We start from the raw sequence: 16595 nt of genomic DNA, 5'->3' as shown, positions 1-16595 counted from the left end.
AGGCAAGAATGCAATGTCTGGCTTAGTGTAGGTTTTACTTGTAAAGCTGCCGTTCAAAGCAGACAGTAATGAAGCTGTCTAAAGTCTGTCAGTATAAATCACGTTTTCTAATTAATTGAAATGCGGTCACTCTTATTATTCTTATTTCTGTTGTTTTATTTTGATTATTGCTATTTTTCTGTTCATGATAATTATCATAATTCGTTTCTTTGTGTATTCCTGGACGACTGTTTGTTTAGTTTGGGGGGATTTCTCGATAGACACAAACAAGAAGAAGGTGCGCACGCATTGATTTGCAGACTGGGGAGTGCTTGTTTTCAGCACCATGGAGAGCAACAGCCCCTCAACAGAAAAAAAAGAAGACAAAAATAATGGACCTTGTTATTATTCTGCTCATTGCTTTTGAACACTAAGTTATTCAGAATTCGGGGTCATCTTCCACAGAGAGTTGATACAAAAGTTTTTATTATATTTATTCTTTTCTGGAAAGAAATAACTCGAGCATAAAGTGTGCTGACATCCCTTCATGTGCGGTGCCTTCCCGTACCGTAAAGTGACGCCTGTTGGATTCACGCATTGCATTTGAAGATGGTTCTGTTATCTCTTTCACAAAAAAACGATGACGCGCCACCACGTGGGGTCACGGCGCGAGAGCAGATCTTGGTGCGGATCTGATTCCATCAAGTGTTTGTACGCTACGTTAATCTCAAGTTAATTTCCGACTAAGGCGGGTGGTGGACGTATGTCAGACATATGCGCGCCGTGGGCGGGTGGGAGTGAGCGTGAGAGACACGCAGAGCAGCGCTTCAGCGTGCGCACAACCGCGCAGAGACAGGTGATGCTCGAGATGTGAGCTGCGCCCGCCTCAGCTCTCCAAAGCTGTCAGCTTTGGCTGGGAGTGGCGCAGCGCACTGCTGCCTCCCGCACGAACCACCTGTATGGATGAGCAGACCTCCAGCCAGTTGTCTCCTCCTGCCCGGCTCGGGGACAGGAACGTGACTAAAACCACAGGTTATGGCGAAGTGGAGAAGGGCACCATGACGGTGGAAAACATGCTGGAAGAGTCCGCCGTGCTGGTTGCGCCGCACCTGTCGGTGGATCGATTGGAGCGCAGCCGCCAGGGATGCTGCGAGAGAGTGGTCATCAACATTTCAGGGTTGCGTTTTGAAACGCAACTGAAAACTTTTAACCAGTTCCCAGACACGCTGCTGGGGGACCCCAGGAAAAGGATGCGCTACTTTGACCCACTTCGGAACGAGTATTTCTTTGACAGGAACAGACCAAGCTTTGACGCTATCCTGTATTATTACCAGTCAGGAGGGCGCATCCGGAGACCTGTCAACGTGCCAATTGATATTTTCTCAGAGGAAATCAGGTTTTATCAGCTGGGGGAGGAGGCCATGCAGAAATTTCGAGAGGATGAAGGCTTTATAAAGGAAGAAGAGCGCGTGCTGCCCAAAAATGATTTCCAAAAACAGGCTTGGCTTCTGTTTGAGTATCCTGAAAGTTCCGGGCCAGCGAGGGGAATAGCTATCGTGTCGGTTCTGGTTATTTTAATTTCAATAGTCATTTTTTGCATGGAGACTTTGCCGGAATTTCGTGACGAAAAGGACACGGCCACGGTGACAATCACTGTCAATGGCACAATTTCTTACGTGTCAAGCCCGTTCACAGATCCCTTCTTTGTCATAGAAACGCTCTGCATCATTTGGTTCTCCTTTGAGTTGCTGGTCAGATTCTTTGCCTGCCCCAGCAAAACTACTTTCTCCAAAAACATTATGAATATTATTGACATTGTGGCTATAATCCCTTACTTCATCACACTGGGGACAGAGTTGGCCGAGAGGCAAACCAACAGCAGCCAACAGGCAATGTCTCTCGCCATCCTGAGGGTGATCAGACTAGTCAGAGTGTTTCGTATTTTTAAGCTTTCCAGACACTCCAAAGGACTTCAGATTTTGGGACAGACCCTTAAAGCCAGCATGAGGGAGCTGGGCTTGCTTATATTTTTCCTTTTCATCGGAGTCATCCTCTTCTCCAGCGCAGTTTACTTCGCAGAAGCGGACGACCCCGCATCCAGCTTCACCAGCATCCCAGATGCATTTTGGTGGGCAGTTGTCACCATGACTACAGTTGGATATGGGGACATGCATCCCGTGACTATTGGTGGCAAAATAGTGGGGTCACTTTGCGCAATAGCGGGCGTGCTGACCATTGCCTTACCAGTACCAGTGATTGTGTCCAACTTCAACTACTTTTATCACAGAGAGACAGACGGAGAAGAGCATCAACAGTACTTGAACACAGGTAGCTGCGAGAACCTCCCTTCTGAGGAGCTGAGAAGGTCTTGCAGCTCCTCCTCTCTCACCAAGTCAGACTACATGATGATAGAGGAAGGCATTAACTTCAAACGGACCAATTTTACCACTGAAAACAATCAGAACTGCGTGAACATAAAAAAAATCTTCACTGACGTGTAAAATGAGCCTCATCAATCATGATGAAACAGTAGGCTTGTAGCTACAGTGTTTTTCTATGTAGCCATGTGATGTGTCAGTCCATATCTGTGGGTGCTGATGTCCGTTTGAACAATGCAATATAATTGTATTATTAAAATATTATGGAAATTTGTTATTATAACTGTTTCAAACGTGCATTGTTAAAACAGACATTCTCCAGTGAACCGCGTCATGCAAAGCCTACATATCTTGACGTCTTCTTGCAGAATTTTGTTGGTGTTCATGAAACCATACAGAAAAAATACGCTCTGTGTTTCATGGAAAAATCAGTTTCGTTGTCGAGTAAAATGTAATCCCTAAACTATGGTAATGGATATAACCGAATGTCTGTATAGGTTATATTTAATATCACAATCTGTAATCCGTAATGCGCTGATGAGAGGCGACGCAGGGAAGTTTAGGAAAATTCGCGCTTTTTTCGTAAAGTTGTATTTTGAGAAATGTCTCACTATAAAACCAGAATGAATTAAAAACTAAGAAAGACTAAATCCCAATTCACGCGGTCTCGAGTGTTCTGTTCAAAGCCGTGAAAAATGGGTTATGATGGTTGCGTGTCTGAGGTCACATGCACATTGATGACAACATTAAAGGAAGCGTGGATGAAGGGGGGGGGGGGGTACAGCAGGTACCCGCCCTCTATTGAACCCGCCTTGTGATGCAGTCTCCATGGCAACGGTGGTTTCCTGAGCAACCCCGTCTAATGTTACCATGGCACTGTTTTGCACTTCTCCAAAGACTTTCCAGCTGATGCGCGATCTTGTCATTGAAATAGAGGAGGGTGCTTGGGGGAGACATGTCCAACATTGGATATTTGTTGGACACATAGGAAGTTTTCAAAGTTGTTTTTCTTTTTCTTTTTTTTCTTCTTTCTCTTTTTTATTTGTTTGCTTTTTTGAATACATCTGCCTGAACCTCTCAGTGATGGGAAGATATGATCACTTGCTACAACTTGCTACTAAGATTGTTCCCTGCAACCTAATTTCTGTTCTTCTCATGAAGGCATCATTCTCTGAGTTGGCATACCAACTGGCTGTGACGTCAGATACCTTTCCATCAACGCCAACAAATATTTTCACATAAGCTTTAAAGCTAAACAACTGATGAAACAAAAAACAGCAACTTTTAAAAGGAAGGCTTATACACTGTGCACAAAAATGACTATAAACTCTACTTTTTCCTAATTTTTAATTGAAGCTATGTCGTAGTTCTAGTGTTATTTAACTCATTAATTTACTTTTATTTTCAAAGTAATCGATTTGCTTTGGCATGGAACTTTGAAAATCTAATTAAAAATATACAATTATTTGTTTAAAAATTATTTTACCAATCATTAACTGTATACTTCGTCTCACAATTGTATTTTAGTCTTATCCCACCTTGTGCTATATTACACTGTCCAGATGTTTGTGGTTTGAACTGTAGTGGTTCTGCTTGGTTCACCAGCTCAGAAGAGTTATTTTTATAAATAACTCTTTACTGTCATCTAGTGGATAAAAATCGTATTACTGTTTTGCACACAATAATTCATAAAATTAGAGAATGATCATGTGAAAAAAAAACACTATCACTAGAGTTTTGGAGAGTTATGATATCTGTATTGTGTATGCTATATTTATAAACAGATGTTGATTACCCCATCTGTCATTTGATGGAAGTCAAAAAGGCTTAAATAGCCTCAAATATACTGTTTTATTTCAAAAACAAGAGGAAGAGCGAAAATATTAAGTTAGCAATTAACAAATTTGCGAATAGTGTTTTATCCTTGAACCAGCAAACAGGGCCTTCGGTGATTGTGCATACTGAAGACGCGAGTCCCATAAATTTTACCTTGACACTTTTAGTTTAACCTAAGAGATTTATTTCCAGCGGGACAAAGGGAATTACAGCACCTGAAGTAAAGCCAGGGGCTGGTAGGGATCTTTACTTATCTTGCATGACTTTGAACAACAAATCATATCAAGGTTACTATGCAGAAAAAAGCAGAGTTTTTCTGTAAAATGAAACATTTAAGGCAAAAGACTCCCATGTTCTTTCTTTAAATTACCAGAATAAATAAAAAAAAACAACATTTGCAATTGTATACAATCCATTAATCACAAAAAAAGTTTCATAAACTCTCCAATTAAACAATGAACGAGAGTTAAGTTTTATTCTCTGTGGCTCTCCCTTATGTTTTTTTAAAACAAAAAATGAAAATAAACACACGAGTTGAAAATAGACAAAACAAAACAATCTGCTCGAAAAGGAGTGGGTATAAGTAAAATCTTGTAGTAAATGACAGTTAAACTCTCTATCCATCCAATAAATGGCCACCTAAATAGTTACATTAAAGTGGAAAAGTGCCATATCAGTGTTTAAAATGGGTTAACTGATTTTTAGGGCCCGAGCACGGAGTGCAAGGACCCTATTGTATTTACTCGGATTATTAGGGCCCGAGCACGGAGTGCAAGGACCCTATTGTATCTGTTAGAGTTATTATTATTATTATTCTTTTTCTTCCGACGGAAGAGTCGCCTTTTTGAGGCCTTTAACATACCCCAAAACTCACCAAATTTGGCACACACATCAGGAGTCGCGAAAAATTTCGTATTTTACAGGAGATTGGCATGGGCGCACAAAAACGGCTCGACAGCGCCACCTACAGTGACATTTGTCCCGAGCCCCTGCATATGCTTTAACATACAAGCTTGATTTTTACAGGACATGTTCATCAGATGGAAACCTACAAAAAAGTCTCTTGGTACCAAGCTGTCAGTCGCACAGGAAGTCTGCTATATTGGTGTCAATATGTCATTTTTGCTCTATTTTGGACATTTGTAGGCCTCGTTCTAGAACGAACTCCTCCTAGAGATTTATGAATAATGACTCCAAACTTTGGTTTTGTAAACTAAACACATGTCCGATGTTAAATTGCAAAGCTTTTAAGTTTTTATGGATGTTTGTGACCATGGCGGCGCGTCAAAATTGGAGGTCGTTTCGAAAACACGCCATGAAAAGAAAAATGGCCATTACTCAGCCATGCATAATCCAATCTGATCCAAAATTGATGTGCATGATTGTAGTCTGACTCTGAACACATCTGCAGTGAAAAAATCTGGAAAAGTGTAGCGCCACCTGCTGGCAAGAGGAAATGACATGTTTTACTTGGAGCATCACTGCTCCGAGTAGGATGAGCCGACACACCTGAAAATGACGTCCACCTGTTGAAAAGCCATTGAAGTTTACTCTGACAAAAAACCATAACTTTCAATGCGGGGGTGTGGTCGTGACAGAGCGGCAAAGTTGGGCATCTCGCTATGCACACAAAAGTTGCTCTCACGTGCACATTCCTTGTCCAATCTCACTGAAATTCAATGGATATGATGAAGCTTCTATTCTGAACCCATGGATATGACAATCTTGGACGAGCTCTATAGCGCCACCTAGTTATTGCATGGGGCACATTCTGCCCTGTATTTTCTCTTTGCTTTGTCCGATGTGCATGAAATTAAAACTGGAGATACTCAGAAGGGTCCTCTCTCATCATGTAAAGTTTCATGGGTGTACACCTGACGGTGCCTGCGTAACAGGAAGTGGTCGATTATGTGCACCCAAATAATAGAAATTTATTATAAATCAGCCGTTTGTCTCAGGAAGCTGAGATTTCAGAATTAGATGCCTTTAATAACCTCCAGCTTTGATATGTAACACTATAGGGTCTACGAGAAACTTCATCACTTGATTTTTTTAATGAAATTTTGGACTGAACAAAGATTTTTAGCATAAATTCTGTTTAGGTTATCAGCACCAAGAATTCAACTTTCATAGGCATTTATGTGCTACTGCTTCCTAAAAAAATTCAGAATTATTGAAGTTACAGGTGACATCTTAGAGAGCATTACATCCAAAAAGGTCCGAAAACGTCTTTTTAGGCAAAACTGCAAACACCTATTTTTTTGCATAACTTATCTTTCAAATATCAGCACAAAAAAATTAAAAACGGTAGGGATCTGTGTTTGCTGCCTTCCATATTTTTTTCAGACTTAAAAGTGTAACAGATGATTTATAAAAAATCCTTTTTCATCCAAAAACCTGTGTTAAATCTGTCTAGACTCCAAACAAACATTTTTTTATGGTAACTTATGTTTCAACAATCGACACCAATTTTCACAGACCTATAGCTAAACATGTCCCATAGCTACCTGAATATTTTCATAGATATAAAATGAACTGGTCATTCTAACATCTGGCATTCTAACATCTAACATCTTACATGTCAAAGCCTCTCTCAGCCTGGCTCTGCTGAAGGAGTCGTGTTACAACCCCGCCCCCTCCTGCTGGGACCCCTGCTATGTAAATTAGCAAGCAGTGAACAGAGAGATGAGAAGTAAGAATGGCCATTACTCAGGCATGCATAATCCAAAGACAGCCAGTTAAACACTGAAAGACATATTTTTTCGGTATGTCTTTCATACATCTTTAGTATTAAAAACTCTCCAAGATGAATGTGCCTGACTCCACCTGCAGGTGGATCACAGACTTCCTGACGGACAGACAGCAGTATGTGAGGCTGGGGAAGCTCGTCTCAGATACTCGGACCACAAGCACCGGATCCCCCCAGGGCTGTGTCCTTTCACCCCTGTTACTCTCCCTGTACACAAACAGCTGCACAGCTGGTCACCTGTCTGTCAAACTCCTGAAGTTTGCTGACGACACCACACTCATCGGCCTCATCTCTGACGGAGATGAGTCGGCCTACAGGAGTGAAATAGCCAGGCTGGTGTCATAGTGCAGCGCTAACAACCTGGAGCTTAATGCTCTGAAGACAGTGGAGATGACAGTGGATTTCAGGAAGGCCCCAGCCCCCCTCCCCCCTGTCATCCTCTGTGACTCCCCGGTGACCTCTGTGGAGTCCTTCTGCTTCCTGGGAACCATCATCAGCCAGGACCTCAAGTGGGAGCAGAACATCAGCTCCATCACTAAGAAGGTCCAGCAGAGGATGTACTTCCTGAGGCAGCTGAAGAAGTTTCACCTCCCTGAAAAGATGCTGGTAGACTTTTACACCGCCATCATCGAATCCACCCTCACGTCCTCCATCACAGTCTGGTTCGCTGCGGCCACGGCCAGAGACAAGGCCAAGCTGCAACGCGTCATCCACTCAGCAGAGAAGGTGATCGGCTGCCACCTCCAGTCTCTCCAGGAGCTGCACATCTCCAGGACCTGGAGGCGGGCAGCCAGGATTGTAGCCAACCCCTCTCATCCAGGACATAATCTCTTTCGGCCCCTCCCTTCTGGCAAGAGGCTCCGGTCCATAAGGACCAGGACCTCGCGCCACAAGAACAGCTTCTTCCCCACTGCAGCCAGCCTGCTGAACAGAACCCCAACTCCCCCAGGTGACCCCCCCCTCCCCCCCCGCCCACCAAAGGACTGTCGGTGCCACTTACAGGCCCCACCATCCCAGCCCATCTGTGCTCCCACTTTAATTCACCTTACTCTACTGTATATAGTGTGTTGTTGTTGTTAACTTAATTTTTAACTTATTCTTAATTGCACTATACACCAAGTCAAATTCCTCGTTTTGTAAAGTGCGCTCTACTGAACCTGGCAATAAAACTTTTTCTGATTCCTGATTCTGATTCTGATTCTATTAATCATTGTTTTTTATTCATTCAAAATGCAATTAAATCAATATTTTATCTTTTTTCTTTTCCTTTTTCTTTTTTTTTATCTCTTATATCCTTTTTTATAATCAATGTTTGAACTTCTTTTCCTTTCTATTGTCATGGTTTCAGTTTGTTGTCTTTTTTTTCGCTTTAGTTCTTGTTCTGTCTTGTTTGGTTCTGTTTCCTGTTTTATTTTGAAAGGTTTCCTGTCTTGTCATGTTTCTTGAGTTTTACTTCCTTTGGTCCCCATCTGCCCTAATCGTGTTCACCTGTGTCTTGTCTGCCCTGTCTGTATATAAGTCTTGTCTCTGCCTTCCTCCTGTGCTGGTCCATTAACTTCTGCTCATGTTGATCACGTCTTCTTGTCTGGCGTCCATGTCCCTTGCCATGCCACAGTAAGTTTTTGTTTTTAGTTTTGTCATCCTGCTCTGCAGCGCTTTTTGTTAGTTAAATAAACCCACTTGCCCTGAACCCGTTTGCCTCCCGTCTCTGCGCCTGGGTCCTACCTGCTCTCGAGCCTCCCCCCCACACGACATCTATACATCCAATGAAATTAAACTACAAATCAACAAACACAACTGATAACAAATGTCTCTAAAAAATGATGTGTATATTTGCAGAACCTTAAAAACACCAAACAAATAACAAATGCTTCCCAATTAAAGCACAAAAAATGGAACACAAAATGTAAAACCCAAGTTAGAAATTGCAATTTGAAAAAGATACTTTTTTCAGCAGCTTTTCAAAATCAATCACCAATTCTACTCTTCTGTGGATGAAACAAAGAACTCCAGAACAATGAAGCCATTTCTCTAAGTCTCTCTCACCTTCAGTTTTAAACAAGGTCTGTGAAAATCCACCATACATTGGTCACATGAACTCAGAGACCTGCTAAAAGTGCACAATTGTAAAAGCTCTTTTATATAGACAACTGTTTGTTTGCTTAGAGCTCTAAATATAAAAAAAATGCTTTTCTATCACCTAGACACAGATGGAGAACCATATCAACTGGATTAATAACAGGGTGGCATGTTTAGACAACATGAAGCTGTCCATCACATTTTTGACCTAAACATGTAAACACATCCTTGGCTCTGCGGTTAGGAAATGGTATTTGGGAATCTCTTTATACCAGGAGCCAGCCTGGCCATTGGAACATCGCCACAGTGCCCATCCAGACTGGGACAGCAACGGGGTCCACTTCAGAGCCGTGAGCTGCTGTGTTTAACTCCAGCTGTCCCAGCAAGGGAGACAACTGCAGCAACATCCACTGACCAAGCTGACAAGCCCTGGCAGAAAAGATCCCCACAAGAAAAACACTGGCTCAGGCAGGCTGGTCAAAAAAAAATAGTTTTGCCATTGTCTTGCAGCTCGCAGATCAAGTGGTTTAGTTTTCCAGTAATGTCAGTCAAGAATGCAAGTTCAGATTCACAATGTTCATATTCACCATATTCAACAGACATCTCCTCCAATAGCACCTTAAAAATCCTGTGCTGTTTAGCTTTGCAGCTGAGGTTGTTTACGATTTTCAGAATAAGAGTCATTATATGTCCAGAGCCAATCACTTCTGCACATAAGGCCTGCTGGTGAATGACGCAGCAGTAATGCAGACATTTTGGAAAGTCTGGGTCAGCTTTACAGTGAGTGATGAAACCTGTTTGTCTATTGATCATAGCAGGAGTCCCATCTGCAGTCACTGCTACCAGCTTTTCTAATTGTACCTTTTTCTGCACAAAAACTCCTTCACCGTGTTATACATTTCAACTCCTCTTGTAATTGTCTGTTAGGGCAGATGTGTCAGGAGTTCTTCTCTTGTGGAAACCAAAAGCTATGCTGTACTGTTGCCGTCCACAGACTCATCACACTGGACGTTAACCACCTGCACTTTGCAAGATCCCGGTCCAGCTAATTGGCCAAGTTATCAGACATAGCTGACACTCATCTAGACATTGTAGTGGAAATTGAATGAGTTCTATTGTTCTCATCCTTAGGGACAGTGATAGCAATTATCATCATTGCTTGAATTTTTTTCATGCTATATGCAAAAGTCTTTGTCCCTTAAGGCAACAGATTACAGCCCCCCCCCCCCAGGCTGCTGTCGTATTAACAATAGCTTGGAGCTCCAGAATGGACAAGAAAAAACGACGAGAATGGCTCGAGCAGGGCGTTGCTCACGGGGCGGTCGCTCGTGCCATGCGGTCGCACGTGCTCGGGCCCGCTAAATGCTACTTGTAGCTTTAATTAGGGCCCGAGCACGGAGTGCAAGGACCCTATTGTATCTGTTAGGTTTATTATTATTATTATTAGGGCCCGAGCACGTAGTGCAAGGACCCTATTGTATTTACTCGGATTATTATTAGGGCCCGAGCACGGAGTGCAAGGACCCTATTGTAATTCGAATGTTTATTATTATTATTATTATTATTCTACCGGAAGAGTCGCCTTTTTGAGGCCTTTAACATACCCCAAAACTCACCAAATTTGGCACACACATCAAGAGTCGCGAAAAATTTCGTATTTTATAGGAGATTGGCATGGGCGCACAAAAACGGCTCGATAGCGCCACCTACAGTGACTTTTGTCCCGACGCCCCGCATACGCTTTAACGTACAAGCTTGATTTTTACAGGGCATGTTCTTCAGATGGAGACCTACAAAAAAGTCTGAAAGGACCCACCTGTCACTCGCACAGGAAGTCTGATATATTGAGGTCAATATGTCATTTTTGCTTCATTTTGGACATTTGCAGGCCTCGCTCTAGAACGAACTCCTCCTAGAGATTTTGGAGTAATGACTCCAAACTTTGGTTTTGTAAACTAAACACATGTCCGATGTTAAATTGCGAAGCTTTTAAGTTTTTACGGTTGTTTGTGACCGTGGCGGCGCGTCGAACTTGGAGGTCGTTTCGAAAACACGCCATGAAAAGGAAAATGGCCATTACTCAGCCATGCATAATCCAATCTGATCCAAAATTGATATGCATGATTGTAGTCTGAATCTGACCACATCAGAAGTGGAAAAATCCAGAACAGGTGTAGCGCCACCTGCTGGCAAAAGGAAATGACATGTTTTACTTGGAGCATCACTGCTCCAATTAGGATGAGCCGACACACCTCAAAATGATGTCCACCTGTTGAAAAGCCATTGAAGTTTACTCTGATAAAAAGCCATAACTTTCAATGCGGGGGTGTGGTCGTGACAGAGCGGCGAAGTTGGGCGTCTCGCCATGCACACAAAAGTTGCTCTCACGTGCACATTCGTTGTCCAATCTCACTGAAATTCAATGGATATGATGAGGTTTCCTTTCTGAACCCATGGATATGACAATTCTGGACGAGCTCCATAGCGCCACCTAGTTATTGAAAAAAACAGTTTTTGTCGCATTCTTCCCTATCTTTTCTCTGCGCTTCGTCCGACGTGCATGAAATTAAAACTGGAGATATTCAGAAAGGTCCTCTCTCATCATCTAAAATTTCATGGGTGTACATCTGACGGTGCCTTCATAAGGCCCCCCCAAACAGGAAGTGGTCAATTGCACTTACTCATAAAACAAAGCTTCATAGCAAATCAGCCGTTTGTCTCAGGAAGCTGAGATTTCAGAGTTAGATGCCTCTTACAAATCTCCAACTTTGATAGATAGCACTATAGGGTCTACGAGAAACTTCATACCGGTGTTTTTCCTATGCAATTTTGGACTGAACAAAGATTTTTAGCATAAATTCTGTTTAGGTTATCAGCACCAAGAATTCAACTTTCATAGGCATTTATGTGCTACTGCTTCCTAAAAAAATTCAGAATGATTGAAGTTACAGGTGACATCTTAGAGAGCATTACATCCAAAAAGGTCCGAAAACGTCTTTTTAGGCAAAACTGCAAACACCTATTTTTTTGCATAACTTATCTTTCAAATATCAGCACAAAAAAATTAAAAACGGTAGGGATCTGTGTTTGCTGCCTTCCATATTTTTTTCAGACTTAAAAGTGTAACAGATGATTTATAAAAAATCCTTTTCATCCAAAAACCTGTGTTAAATCTGTCTAGACTCCAAACAAACATTTTTTTATGGTAACTTATGTTTCAACAATCGACACCAATTTTCACAGACCTAAAGCTGAACATGTCCCATAGCTCCCTGAATATTTTCATAGATATAAAATGAACTGGTCATTCTAACATCTGGCATTCTAACATCTAACATCTTACATGTCAAAGCCTCTCTCAGCCTGGCTCTGCTGAAGGAGTCGTGTTACAACCCCGCCCCCTCCTGCTGGGACCCCTGCTATGTAAATTAGCAAGCAGTGAACAGAGAGATGAGGAGTAAGAATGGTCATTACTCAGGCATGCATAATCCAAAGACAGCCAGTTAAACACTGAAAGACATATTTTTTCGGTATGTCTTTCATACATCTTTAGTATTAAAAACTCTCCAAGATGAATGTGCCTGACTCCACCTGCAGGTGGATCACAGACTTCCTGACGGACAGACAGCAGTATGTGAGGCTGGGGAAGCTCGTCTCAGATACTCGGACCACAAGCACCGGATCCCCCCAGGGCTGTGTCCTTTCACCCCTGTTACTCTCCCTGTACACAAACAGCTGCACAGCTGGTCACCTGTCTGTCAAACTCCTGAAGTTTGCTGACGACACCACACTCATCGGCCTCATCTCTGACGGAGATGAGTCGGCCTACAGGAGTTAAATAGCCAGGCTGGTGTCATAGTGCAGCGCTTACAACCTGGAGCTTAATGCTCTGAAGACAGTGGAGATGACAGTGGACTTCAGGAAGGCCCCAGCCCCCCTCCCCCCTGTCATCCTCTGTGACTCCCTGGTGACCTCTGTGGAGTCCTTCTGCTTCCTGGGAACCATCATCAGCCAGGACCTCAAGTGGGAGCAGAACATCAGCTCCATCACTAAGAAGGTCCAGCAGAGGATGTACTTCCTGAGGCAGCTGAAGAAGTTTCACCTCCCTGAAAAGATGCTGGTAGACTTCTACGATGCCATCATCGAATCCACCCTCACGTCCTCCATCACAGTCTGGTTCGCTGCGGCCACGGCCAGAGACAAGGCCAAGCTGCAACGCGTCATCCACTCAGCAGAGAAGGTGATCGGCTGCCACCTCCCGTCTCTCCAGGAGCTGGAGGCGGGCAGCCAGGATTGTAGCGGACCCATCTCATCCAGGACATAATCTCTTTCGGCCCCTCCCTTCTGGCAAGAGGCTCCGGTCCATCAGGACCAGGACCTCGCGCCACAAGAACAGCTTCTTCCCCACTGCAGTCAGCCTGCTGAACAGTACCCCAACTCCCCCAAGTGACCCCCCCGCCCACCAAAGGACTGTCGGTGACACTTACAGGCCCCACCATCCCAGCCCATCTGTGCTCCCACTTTACTTCACCTTACTCTACTGTATATAGTGTGTTGTTGTTGTTAACTTAATTTTTAACTTATTCTTAATTGCACTATGCACCAATTCAAAGAGTTGGGCGTCTCACCATGCATAAATGTTGCTCTCACGTGCACATTCCTTGTCCAATCTCACTGAAATTCAATGGACATGATGAAGCTTCCATTCTGAACCCATGGATATGACAACTTTGGACGAGCTCTATAGCGCCACCTAGTTATTGCATGGGGCACATTATGCCCTGTTTTTTCTCTGTGCTTTGTCCGATGTTCATAAAATTACAACAGTAGATACTCAGAAGGGTTTTCTCTCATCGTTTAGAGTTTCATGGGTATACACCTGACGGTGCCTGCGCAAGCCACCGCCAAACAGGAAGTGGTTGATTGCGTTGTAGTCAGATAATTAAAAATTCATAAAAAATCAGCCGTTTGTATCACGAGGCTGAGATTTCAGAATGAGATGCCTCCTACATATCTCCAACTTAGTGTCCAGAGCCAATCACTTTTACACTTAAGGCCTACTGGTGAATGAAGCAGCAGTAATGCAGACATTTTGGAAAGTCTGGGTCAGCTTTACAGTGAGTGATGAAACCTGTTTGTCTATTGATCATAGCAGGAGCCCCGTCTGCAGTCACTGCTACCAGCTTTTCTAATGGTACCTTTTTCTGCACAAAAACTTCTTTACCGTGTAATACATTTCAACTCCTCCTATATTTGTTTGTAAGGGCAGTTCTGTCAAGAGTTCTTCTCTTGATGTAAAGAAAAATAAAAAAAACAAACAAACACACAGCTGCGCTGCACTGCTGCTGTCTAGAGATTCTTCAAACTGGATGCAAAACAACATGCGCTTTGCAAGATCCCGGTCCACCTGATCGGCCAAGTTATCAAACATAGCTGACACATGTCTAGACATTGTAGTGGAAATTAGATCACTTCTATTTTTCACATCTTTAGGTACAGTGTTAATGATTATCATCATTGCTTGATTGACAACTTTTTAATCTGAAAAGGCCTTCTGGATGAGAAAATGAGCAGGACTAAACAAAGCTTTGTTTGATTTTTTTTTTCACAATATATGCAAAAATATCAGTCCTTAAAGGAAACAGATTACAGCCCCCCCACCCCCACCCCCACCTTTCGCCGACAGGCTGCTGTCATGTTAAATGTGGCTTGCAGGTCCAGAATGCAGAAGGAAGAACGACACAAAACGGCTCGAGCAGGGCGTTGCTCATTCACTCACTCGTTCATGCTATATGCAAAAGTCTTTGTCCCTTAAGGCAACAGATTACAGTACCCCCCCCCCACACCCCCCACAGGCTGCTTTCCTATTGACATTAGCTTGAAGCTCCAGAATGGACAAGAAAGAACGACGAGAATGGCTCGAGCAGGGCGTTGCTCACGGGGCGGTCGCTCATGCCAGGCGGTCGCACGTGCTCGGGCCCGCTAAATGCTACTTGTAGCTTTAATTATTATTATTTTTCTTCCGACGGAACAGTCGCCTTTTTGAGGCCTTTAACATACCCCAAAACTCACCAAATTTCGCACACACATCAGGAGTCGCGAAAAATTTTATATTTTATGGGAGACTGACATGGGTGCACAAAAATGGCTCGATAGCGCCACCTACAAAATTTGTTTTGGCGAGCCCCGCCACATGCTTTGACATACAAGCTTGATTTTTTCAAGGAATGTCCATCAGATGGAAACCTACAAAAAAGTCTCTTGGGACCAAGCTGTCAGTTGCACAGGAAGTCTGCTATATTGATGTCAATATGTCATTTTTGCTGCATTTTGGACATTTGCAGGTCTCGTTCTAGAACGAACTCCTCCTAGAGATTTATGAATAATGACTCCAAACTTTGGTTTTGTAAACTAGACCCATGTCCGATGTTAAATTGCGAAGCTTTTAAGTTTTTACGGTTGTTTGTGACCGTGGCGGCGCGTCAAAATTCGAGGTCATTTTGAAAACACGCCATGAAAAGAAAAATGGCCATTATTCAGCCATGCATAATCCAATTTGATCCAAAATTTATGTGCATGATTGCAGTCTGACTCTGAACACATCTGCAGTGGAAGAATCCGGAACAGGTGTAGCGCCACCTGCTGGCAAGAGGAAATGACATGTTTGACTTGGAGCATCACTGCTCCAAGTAGGATGAGCCGACACACCTCAAAATGATATCCACCTGTTAAAAAGCCATTGAAGTTTACTCTGACAAAAAGCCATAACTTTCAATGCGGGGGTGTGGTCGTGACAGAGCGGCGAAGTTGGGCGTCTCGCCATGCACACAAAAGTTGCTCTCACGTGCACATTCCTTGTCCGATCTCACTTAAATTCAATGGAGATGATGATGCTTCCATTCTGAAACCATGGATATGACAATCTTGGACGAGCTCCATAGCGCCACCTAGATATAAACAAATACATTTTTTGTCACATTTTGACCTATCTTTTCTCTGTGCTTTGTCAGACGTTCATAAAATTACAACAGGAGATACTCACAAGGGTCTTCTCTCATTGTTTAAAGTTTCATGGGCGTACACCTGACGGTGCTTGCGCAAGCCACCGCCAAACAGGAAGTGGTTGATTGCGTTGCAGTCAGATAATTAAAAATTCATAAAAAATCAACCGTTTGTATCACGAGGCTGAGATTTCAGAATGAGATGTCTCTTACATATCTCCACCTTAGATATACAGCTCTCGCATGGGTGCACAAAAATGACTCGATAGCGCCACCTACAATGTTTGTTTTCGCGAGCCCCGCCATGTTCTTTAACATACAAGCTTGATATTTACAGGACATGTTCATCAGATGGAAACCTACAAAAAAGTCTCTTGGGACCAAGCTGTCAGTTGCACAGGAAGTCTGCTATATTGATGTCAATATGTCATTTTTGCTGTGTTTTGGTCATTTGCAGGCCTCGTTCTAGAACGAACTCCTCCTAGAGATTTGTGAACAATGACTCCAAACTTTGGTTTTGTAAACTAGACACATGTCTGATGTTAAATTGCGAAGCTTTTAAGTTTTTATGGT

General features: G+C 43.0%; 1 protein-coding gene across 1 annotated transcript; it reads left to right on the top strand.

Annotated features, from left to right (window-relative positions):
- Positions 1–409: 409 nt before the first annotated feature.
- Positions 410–3013, top strand: LOC144992310 (potassium voltage-gated channel subfamily A member 3-like). Its single transcript, XM_078947999.1, has one exon. It carries the CDS (start codon positions 939–941, stop codon positions 2478–2480), a length of 1542 nt encoding a protein of 513 aa, XP_078804125.1. The 5' UTR covers positions 410–938; the 3' UTR covers positions 2481–3013.
- The last annotated feature ends 13582 nt before the right edge of the window (positions 3014–16595 follow it).

The sequence above is a fragment of the Oryzias latipes genome, chromosome 5 (genome assembly GCF_053564925.1).
Source record: "Oryzias latipes strain Hd-rR chromosome 5, Olatipes_Hd-rR_3.1".
Classification (NCBI taxonomy): Eukaryota; Metazoa; Chordata; class Actinopteri; order Beloniformes; family Adrianichthyidae; genus Oryzias; species Oryzias latipes.
The sequence above is the reverse complement of the archived record's forward strand: the minus strand, read 5'-3'. Positions and strand labels throughout refer to the sequence as shown.

Coding starts and splice junctions, on each gene's coding strand:
- LOC144992310 (XM_078947999.1), top strand. CDS start 939: ATGGATGAGCAGACCTCCAGCCAGTTGTCTCCTCCTGCCCGGCTCGGG.